Genomic DNA, 10,342 nt, shown 5'->3' on the forward strand with positions numbered 1-10,342 from the left:
GTTAGAAGGCAGAGCAACTGGTTTGATGGGAAATGGGTTAGTGGGAATCCTCATGGTGTCACATCTGGAATATCTTTGTAACTTTTGTATGAATGACAAACACATCGCCCAGCCAAGGCAAGGACAATTTAATGTAAATAATTCTCCTAAGGTTATGAGACTTGCCCAATTCTGCATAAATGCCAAAAGCAAAGCAGGATCCAAAGTTAAGCAACGCAAAACTAATAATTAATTATTAATTAAGAACGGATCTTGCTGGGAAAAATACTTTTCCTTGACAAGAGCCGGGGGGCGGGGGGTGGAACATAAAGGATTTCGCAGTTCATGTTTTTTTATCCTCTCTTGAGAAAAACCAGAACAAAACCAAAAAATATCCCACCCTAAGTTCAAAGTATTCTGAAACTTCTACATCTTGAGCAATAAATTCTAAGAAATACACATTTCTGCAAATGTTACAAGAAAACTCACAGAGTTGTATTTACTATCATATAAATCATTCTGTTTTAAAGCATGGTTTAGAGGAGATGCTGGAAGATGTGGTTATGTCACACTTGGGGAGGCATCCTCATGATGGCTGCAGGTGGAAGTCATAGCCTTCATTCCTCCCTAAGAGAAATAATCACAAATATGTGAACAGATGAACACTGCGAGAAGATGGACAATGCAGAGGGCTCACGCCTCCACGGGGGTGAGGGAAAGCAGCAATCGCTGCTGTAGCACTCAGCAATACCTATTCAAAATCCATTTTCTTATCACATCGACAGGCACTGTCTGTAATGAGCACCTGAGTGACAGCATTTCAAATCACACAGCAGCAAAGTTAGGGCACATTTTTGGCAATGTCACTCTGCTGGCTAGAGTTCAGGTCAAGGATATAAATAAGTCTAAGACCTCTATTCCCACCACCGTGGAGGGCTCTGCTCAGCTGCAGCAGAGGTTTCCTCCCCCGACCAGTACCTGGGGAGCAGCTGGCTTTCACGTGGTTGACAACGGGGTTCTGCAGGGGTGTCACAATGCCTTGGTTGGGTTTCTGGAAGGCCGAAATGAGGTTGTGCACTCTCCGAAAGTGCCTGCGCTGGACCCCGGGTGCTGTCTGCAAACCAGGGGGAAGAGGTGAGCAGGGGGCTGAACGCTGCGCTGGCACACAGGCGCTGTCCTCAGAAACACACACAGCTCCAGGGAAGGAGCCAGCCATGGATGTGAGCCCCTGATGTGCCAGTTCGAGGGGAGTCAATGAGCTGCACTGCTCTGCGTTTTCCCTGGGGCATCCCAGCCTTCCTACACTGAGCAGCTTCCAGCAGCACAGCCTCAGAAAGTTGGAAGAGGGACAATTTCTTAATTGCTACAAGAGAAACCCACACTAATTACCCACACTCACCTGTCATACTAATTAAGCAGACTTACAAGTGACCTTTGCTCTTTCTGACCCTGACTTAGTGCAGCCAGTGATTCAACCTCCTTACTGATCACTTCCTAGCCTGTGTCAGTAAGACAGTTCCATCCTAGAAACACCAGTGAGAAAACCTAGAGAGCCACCTGGGCTTTACCAGGATAGAGTGCTCACACCACTGAATTCCAGCAAGGACACAGCCTCTCTTTGCAAACCCTTCCTGGAGTATTCAGTGCTGGCTTATGTGTCCATTGAGTATTCCTGTCTGCTTCTTGTACAAAGCAGCCAAATGTTACCTATTTATTAAAAGTGGGAGTCTTTCTAGCTCTCTATATTAGCAACTTTTCAAACAGCATGGAATGAAACCATGTGTGCTTTTAATCAAAAATCCAATGTTTGTGTTAAATCCTTCAGGCCGTTCTCATAACGACTCCACCAAAGTCAAGGGAGGACAAGCATGGGTCCTGCCAGCACAACCCCACTCAAGGGTCACTGCTCTCACCCAGCAGCTGTGAGCTACATCCAGCCTCCCTGACACCGGCCAGTCTTCACACTGGCTGGGATTTCACCAGCTCTGTTTTAAATTCCCTGCCTTATCCCTGAAAGATGGGTGTGACGTGATCTTGCTCAGAGACTGACCAGCCACAGGGAAAGAAGCAGAACCAGGAAAGGACCAGCTGCATCTGGAGTTGTTTTGGCTTTGGAGGCACACTCTGTGGGGATGAGCTGGACCTGGACTTGGACCAGCTGAGGCCAGCATGGTCTTAGCAACATTTACTTAAAGGTTTCTGTTCCCTAAGGGAGAGGTTGCTACCATGGATCTGCAGCCAGGACCTCTCCTGCAGAGGATGTACAGAGAAGCCTGAGCCTCCAGCACACCTGTGCTGTGAAACTCAGGTCAGGTTTGCCTAAAATACAGCCAGGGAAAGCCCAAAAGCCACACACAGAGCATCAGTGGAGGTCACAGGCCAGACACTGTAGCAGGTCTGTAAAACACCAGAAAAACCTCACTGCAGATGCTGATGTCACCTGGGACTAAAGCAGGCTGCAGCCTCAGTCAGGGAATTTCCCTCCACAGGTGGAGGTCCCTGGAATCTTGGAATCGTTTAGGAGATGCCAGTGCTTGCCCTGGCATGATGGGTGCACTGTCACACTCAACCTGTCCTGGAAAACTTCTCTCTTGCGCACCACAAATCCTAACGCTTACATCAGCCCCCTGATGTCTTATAGAAAGAATTACTGGGCACTGCTCCCAAGGGTCACATGGATAATTACTTATTCCACGGTAATGTCAGTCACTTCCACCCCCTGATATGTTCAGGGTAACTCCAAGAATCAGTTTTGTCTTGCAGAATAACTTCTAATATAGCAATGGCCAAGAAACTATGCCTGTCTAGAAATCATATAATATTTGAAATGTGATCATTAGCATACAAACAGAAAGCTAATTAGGAATTAATACACAGAGTACATCCAAAGGAAAAAAAAATCCTAAAATAAATAGAGACTAACATCCCAATTTCATCAACCTAAATGTTGTCTGTATTACTAGTAATGTTTTTCTGCACCCAAATTACCAGTTTCTTGTCAGATGGGGGAAAATGTATTTTGTATCAAGTTTTGGCTACCCTATATATTTTGCACTAATGATGAATTAATCTTTATTAATGAATTAAAACACTGTACATTGAAAATTATTTCTTTAATATACTGACATTGATGGTACATAGGATAGAAGGAAACAGATTGTGCTTGTCAAATTATAAAACCACAATATTTTTGCCATTTAAAATGATGCAAAATGATGCACCATTGCATTATGCAATGGCTGAAATGAAGCAGGGAATTAATTTATGAGTTCTAGACTGTCAGAAGTGGCACAAAGACATCTTACTGATGGATGCACTTGTGATCAATTACCATCAATGAAAATCAGACTAGGCAGAAACATGAATAATTTGAAAGTATTTCATTAAATCTATAATCTATATCAAACAGGATGCAGAAATTTTCAGAAGGAAAAGGAGAAATACACACCTCAGCACTCCAGGATCCAGCTTCTGTCTTGGACACTCTGTAGGTATAAACATAACCCTGATGCCTGTGGGGGACAAAACAAAACAAAATAAAACAAAACAAAACAAAATACACAGGCATTAGTATTCATTTCTCCTGACAGTTTTCACAAGAACTACACTGACCTTTTACAACCTGACCTTACCTTGGAATTTCACTTCACAACATAGTTTAAGAACAAGACCATGGTGTAGCCTGTGTGATATTTGCACCAGCAACATTGGATTGAGGGGCTTCTCCTTTTGTTTCAAATTACATTTTAAATTATGATGCTTATTACGTGCAGTGTTATAAAAAATCCAATTTTTCTGCCATTTCTATGAGAAATAATATGCAGGAAAGAAAGGAAATGCTAAGCTGAAGCTGGCCTGTGATCCTGTGTTAGAGTACAGCTGATGCATCTGCCGCATCAGAAAGTTTCAGCACGTTGCCTTGAACTTGTGCACCGTGCTTACAGTGACAGAAAAAATAGCACACGTAAAATGTGATAGGACTGCAGCCTATCCCTGTTGCCATTACTGTTGCTTCAAGAGCTCTAAACAGCTTTCAATTTTAGCTTTTGATTATTCTCCACAAATTTAATGCAGCACAGTACACGAGCGGCTGGTTTCGAACAAATCATCTGAACATACAGTTTGACAAGCACATCGTGTTTGTCTTACTTAAAGCTCTGAAACAACTACTAACATTCTCAGTATTTTCAGGGATATGAATTTTAAAACCCAAACTACAAGTGCTTTATCTTTGCAAATCCAGGCATGAGGTGCTTGTTTCTGCCTGCGTGCACATATATCTGTAAAGGAGCGAGGGGCTTGTGGCACTCTCAGGCATTTTATTTATACATTTCTCAGGCAGGCTTTAAGAGGCTGCTCCTCACAGCAGTCACCATTAGTGCGTCCCGTGTCCCCCATTGACTTCATTAGGAGCTGTGAGCACAGGGGATTTCTGAGTGTGCTAAAAATGTCAAATGGGGTATTGAGCAAAGAGGAAACCAGACCAGTAAAGAAAGCTCCCTGGAACAATCAGGTTTGATATTAAACCCCTGGTGTACTGTGTGTACTGTCTAACTTGTTTATGGGTAAGACGTGTATGTTTTATAAAGCATATGCATTTCTTCTAGACCAGTTTTCAGGAACAGCAAAAATCTTGCTTTTCAGTGCAACACCAAAAATTTCCAGGAGAAGATTGTGTACCTCTGTTGACATATTAACAACATCCTTAAAGTATATATTATCAATTCAATAATGATATTCATACAATGAAGACCCAGGAGCATCTGGTATTAAAATCTTTGCCAAAATCCAAAAGCAGCACCTCTGTTTGCAAGAGCCCTGGAGCACACAATTGCAAATCAAACCTCCCTACTCTTCCAGGCATAGTTTAATCGTGGTCTTAAAATATTTTGGAAAGTGGGCCCTTTGTGCTTTGCTGCAGTCACACCAAGAAAATATTCATTGTCTCTGTGAAGGCTTTCAGGCACACCATTTGCACATCCCAGTTTCAGAAAGTGGAAAGTGGCATTCAAGGGAGATAAATCAGTAGCTCAGGAGAAACAAAGAAGAGAGAAAGCAGAGTTTTCTAGATGAATGCTCCAAGAGGGCCTTGCCTGCTGCAGTTACCCACCTCTATAGGTCAGGTTTTATGCTACTACCGATCTCCTTTATGCTTACCCTGTAAAATCAGCATCAGTCACAAGGGATTCATGAAGTCTTTGACTCTTCTCCTTTTTAAAGGTCAGGGCTCCACTTTTTAATTGGAAAAGCAGAAGGTGAATGAGCCCAACCATAAACACTGCAGTCCTTATTGTGTGCCTTAAGAGGCTCAAAGCCTGACAAAGTATGTCTGGGCCTTTTGGAGGTGCTCGAGGGGGAGGATGTGGCGGTGATAGTGGCATTACAAATTTATGCAGTTTCTTGGGAAAAGGAGACAGTCTTTGAGTATAAGCAATGCAGTGAAATCACAGGGTTTGACAATTGCGGTACCTGGAGCTGGAAGTGCAGAGCAGCCACTAACGTGAATTCAAGCACATGATATCACTGTCATCCAAATACATGCTTAATTGATCTTTTGATTAATATTTGCTTTCTCTTCGTCAGAACTGTGCCTTGTAATTTCCCTGTGATGTAAAAAGGAACCCTAAGAAGGGTTAGAACTGGGAAGCTGCAGGGCTTTATGTTTGTTTTGCTTTGTTTTACTTCCCCAGGGAAGTGGAGGGAGAGTGGAAAGAAGAAAGACTGAACGTGTCTTGATTTTGGCAAACTGGACTATTTTTCTCTTTTTGTTTTCTAAGGGCAATAGAAAGACTGCTGGAAGTGTAAAACCGATGCACTCCTGGTAGAAATTTTCATTGGAAACATGCAAAGTATTTTGTTTATCTCTGATCCTTATTGCAGTATATCTAATGCCTGACCAGACAGACTTCTCATGTTTCAAAGATTACTTCATTACTTCTAGTAAATTCATCTTTTGTCTGATCTTCATACCTCTATATATATTCCTATAGTGAACTCCAGCATGGATTCTGAACCAAAATGTAAATTGCTGAATAACATTGTTATTCCTAATAATTTCATGATTTATTTAGAATGAAATATTTAAAAAAGCAGAGAAGTACTTACTCTTTCTTTAATTTCCTTTTCTCACAGAGTGAATACGGCAACTGCTCATTTCCCTGAGTTTTTACCAGAGCTCCATGCACGTTTGTCACCTGTTCCATCTCTGCCCATGGTGTTCAGACTGGAATTTGGGCAGGTTATGTCCATTGGCTTCTTTTGCCAAAGCCAGGCTTAGCATTCTCCACTGAATACACATCCCCATCTCTCATACCTTCCTTTCCTGCTCCTCCAGTCTCTCCACTAAAGCGCTCTGCTTTGGCAAACTCTGCCTGTCAAAGCACTTCTCCAGTTTATAGCCCACATTTCTTCAAACTGTCATTGCTATTCAGTGTGGGATCCTTTCCTCATATGAAAAGTGTCTCCACAGTTATTGTGTGATATGCTGTTTACCATATCTGCTATTTCCTAGGTAATTATTTGAATTTAATAATAAGTATTGGAACCAAGCCTTAATTCTACCCTTCTTCAGCCACCTTTCAGTTCATACTCATCATAACATTTTTCATTTAAATTTTATCTGGACTTATTCAAGGTGCTATTGAAAACTTCCTTTATAGAATAACTATTAAGGATCTATGTTCTGCAAGAAGCCTGCATAACATTCAGCATTAATTTCTTTTTGCCTTTTTTTTTTAACCCTTTTGTTTATCATACGTATGTTTGAATGCAACATATTATGAAGACATGAATGGGTCATAATATCTGGAAGAAATTCAGTCTTTTTCTTACTGAAGTATCTTTTCCTCCAAAGATTGCAGAGCTTCACAGTTAGAAATGCTCTAATTTCTTCCTATTTTCATCTTCCATATTTTATTTCATCCATGAAATTTCTTTCAAAGGGCGTAAATTACTACTAATATGTAAAAAATCCCAACTGATTGTGTACAGCTGAAAGACCTTGCTATGTACCTACATCCTGATTTAGACTGATGGTGGACTAATTCTAGTATTCTCTATCTTATTCAGCATAGTGACATTCCTCCTGACCCTTTCTCTAATGCCTTAGTGTTTCACCTGCACTGAATGGCTTTTGAGTGCAAGGGTGATATATCCCCATTTCCTCTGATAGTTTTTTAAAAGAGATTCTGCTTTTATTGCCTATTCCCATCACAGGAATCATAGCACTCCTTACCCTTGCTATGTCCATTCCATTTTCATTTAACTCAAGATGCTTCTTATTTCCCATTTTTTCAGCTTGCTGTTAAGGTATTTGTTAGCAGGAGCACCTAACTCAGTTCACTTGATTTCATGAGAGAAGAAAAAATACATCCTCTGCCACAAAGATGTTCCCTGAGAAGAGGATTGTGTATTTTTGGATGGTCTATAACCTAGCACGTCTCCATTTACTGGTCTATAACAGAAGATGATGATGCTCACCCAGAGCTTAATTACATATTGTCAGAAACGTATTCAAGGGGTTAGGGGGGAACCTAACTTGGACCCTTCTTCCTCTTGTGTTTTTTTGCCAGGTACCTGAGTTCCCTCTGTTAGCTACTTTCATGCTGGACCTAAAAGGGTTTTTCTCTAGTGCTCCTTCTCCTACTGAAGTACGGTGTAAGTATCATCTTTGTTCTTCTGGTGCAATAGTGGTACAGCATCATCCGGACTTCCAAGAATTTTGCCATCAGTAGGGTAATTAAGTTTCCTCATTAAAATGAAGTCCTATGAATATAAAGTCCCCCAGCTCCCCCAGAACCCTTTGACCCCTCTCTGACAGATGATCCCATCAGATCACTCCCTGTTTGAAGAAACACTATCAGCTAGTTTGTTACCATCGGGATTTTATGTGCATTACAGGCAGTTTGCTCCAAGGCTCGCAGCCTGTGGGACTGAGAGCACCCTGAACAAAGGCACGTTCTGGATGGCAGCGCTCTGTTACCTTTCCTGGTGACAGGGTCCCTGGGGATGCTGCTGAGCACACCCGTGAGCACAGTAGAGGAGCACAGGCAGAAAGCAAGGGAGTTAACCAGCACAAAGAGAGAATACAAACCATCCTGAGCCTGCCATTTCTGCATGGCACCTTGCTGATCCTCTCTCTTTATGGTTTTTTGCCTGTAGGAAGTGTGGGCTCTGCAAGGCAAAACCAGTCCCTCTTTTCTTTGTCAGGGACCCCACACCACTTATTGCACCCCTCTGTCTAAAGTCCACGTGAAGGAGCCAAAAGTCTCACTTACGTTAGCACATGGTAACATTAGAACATATGTTATTGTGAGGACACGGCGTATGGTGAAGGGGAATGCTGGAAATCAGTTGCCACCCGAGTAGCCCTTGCGAGCCCCTCACTCCCAGCCTTGTCCTCACTCCCAGCCCTTGCCAGCCCCTCACTCCCAGCCTTGTCCTCACTCCCAGCCCTTGCCATCCCCTCACTCCCAGCCTTGTCCTCACTCCCAGCCCTTGCCAGCCCCTCACTCCCGGTCCTTGCCAGCCCCTCACTCCCGGCCCTTGCCCTCACTCCCGGCCTTGCCCTCACTCCCGGCCCTTGCCAGCCCCTCACTCCCGGCCCTTGCCAGCCCCTCACTCCCGGCCTTGCCCTCACTCCCGGCCCTTGCCAGCCCCTCACTCCCGGCCCTTGCCAGCCCCTCACTCCCGGCCTTGCCCTCACTCCCAGCCCTTGCCAGCCCCTCACTCCCGGCCCTTGCCAGCCCCTCACTCCCAGCCCTTGCCAGCCCCTCACTCCCGGCCTTGCCCTCACTCCCAGCCCTTGCCAGCCCCTCACTCCCGGCCCTTGCCAGCCCCTCACTCCCGGCCTTGCCCTCACTCCCGGCCCTTGCCCTCACTCCCGGCCTTGCCCTCACTCCCGGCCCTTGCCAGCCCCTCGCTCCCATCCCGCGCCATCCCGCACTCACAGCACACACACTCGCTACACTCACAGCACACAGAGGCAGTAGACCCCCGGGATGCTCTCGCTGTCCCTCAGCAGGTAGCTGCCATCCGTGCCCGCGGCCAGCAGCAGCTTCTCCCCCGCCTCTCGGGTGATGGCCCCGTGGTAGACGGGCACCGTGTCCATGCCAGGGCCGGTCCCGCTGCAGCTGTGTCCCCGAGCGTGTGCTCCCGCAGCCTCCTGTGGCTCCAGATGTAAACAGGATGTGTTCACACCTCTGCAGCCTCGCACGGGGTGAGACAGCACTGAGGGAAGAGTGAGGAACGAACACAGAACTTCTGTGGGTTTTTTTTTCCTTTGCCCCTTTCTGTTTTCCTTTTACGTAGGCTCTAACATCCTGGCACCGTCACAGCTCTCCGGCAGGGTGTCATCTCACCCCCTCAGCCGTGCGGCCCTGCTCAGCACTGTGAGGAACACCACGGCCAGGGAGGGCAGGAGCAGGGCACTGCCGTGCCAGGCACCTCTCTCTTCTGGTGTTAACCCAAGGGGATCCTTATGCCAAGCAGGGATTGTTTTTTAAGCTCTCGTTTTTAAAACCCCCAGGGATGAGGCTAGAGGAAGCCAGCTGAGCTCACTGTCACTGTCCCAGACCACTCACCTCAGGCTGCAGGTGCCAGCACAGCCCCTGCTCCACAGCAGCTTCTCCAGTGCCCACAGACACCAGCCCCAGCTGATTCACCTCCTCAGGGGCTGTTTTCAAATCCTTTGGTGCTGTTTAATCGCAGTTAATGTCGGGATGGTAATTACTCTTACCTGGAGCCAGGCAACAGCCTCGGCACACGGAAGGAGACCCCTCAGATCTCCCTGGATGCCATCGGTGCCACTGCCGCCTTCATGTGGGGCATGAGCTGGCATCCAAAACCCAGAACCATGTCTGAAAGAGCCATTTCTCTCCACCTGCTGTGGCTGAAAACGTTTTCTCAGCATATTTGTCCACTGGATGCTCCCACGTGCTCGTGCGGGTCTGTTTGCAAACAAGCTGTCAGTGTGCTTCATACCCCCACAGACATTTCCACCCATGGAAAAAGTGAGCATGTTCCCCTGCAGTTGTGGCCGCCAGGTCAGCTCCATGAGGCTGCAGCAAGCTCAGGGCCAAATTCATCCCTGGCATGGGGCTGCCAGCCTCCCTCGAAGAGCCACGTGCCCACAGCTGTGTGTGTGAGCCAGAAGTCAGTAAAATATAGCAATAAGTAGGGGTTGTGCTGATGACTGATTGCTTTCAAATTGAGTTTACCAGCAGGATGGGGCAGAATGAAATAATCCCATCCAGGCGCTCGCAGATGCCGTGTCCTTGTTGAAGTTAAGGATAGGTGAAAAAATAGCTTTTAAGATACACACAGTACAGGAACAGAAATGAAATTTTAAAATACAAAAAATAAT

General features: G+C 45.5%; 1 protein-coding gene across 1 annotated transcript; it reads right to left on the reverse strand.

Moving 5' to 3' along the window:
• Positions 1-258: 258 nt before the first annotated feature.
• On the reverse strand, positions 259-9,088 carry SH2D1A (SH2 domain containing 1A). The gene is made up of 4 exons (XM_040084116.2): positions 8,952-9,088; positions 3,428-3,491; positions 958-1,093; positions 259-606 (listed from the first exon to the last, which is right to left on the reverse strand). The coding sequence occupies exons 1-4, from the start codon at positions 9,086-9,088 to the stop codon at positions 566-568; spliced, it is 378 nt and encodes a 125-aa protein (XP_039940050.1). The 3' UTR covers positions 259-565.
• Positions 9,089-10,342: the final 1,254 nt, after the last annotated feature.

Source organism: Hirundo rustica, chromosome 21 (assembly GCF_015227805.2).
Source record: "Hirundo rustica isolate bHirRus1 chromosome 21, bHirRus1.pri.v3, whole genome shotgun sequence".
Lineage (NCBI taxonomy): Eukaryota > Metazoa > Chordata > Aves > Passeriformes > Hirundinidae > Hirundo > Hirundo rustica.

What these genes read in the sequence shown, in the direction of transcription:
- SH2D1A (XM_040084116.2), bottom strand. Translation starts at nt 9,088, where the DNA reads ATGGACACGGTGCCCGTCTACCACGGGGCCATCACCCGAGAGGCGGGG. An exon ending in CTGGATCCTGGAGTGCTGAG is followed by an intron (nt 1,094 to 3,427) that starts GTGTGTATTTCT and finishes CCTGGTTTGCAG; the next exon opens with ACAGCACCCGGGGTCCAGCG. An exon ending in GAAAGCCAGCTGCTCCCCAG is followed by an intron (nt 607 to 957) that starts GTACTGGTCGGG and finishes TATTTCTCTTAG; the next exon opens with GGAGGAATGAAGGCTATGAC.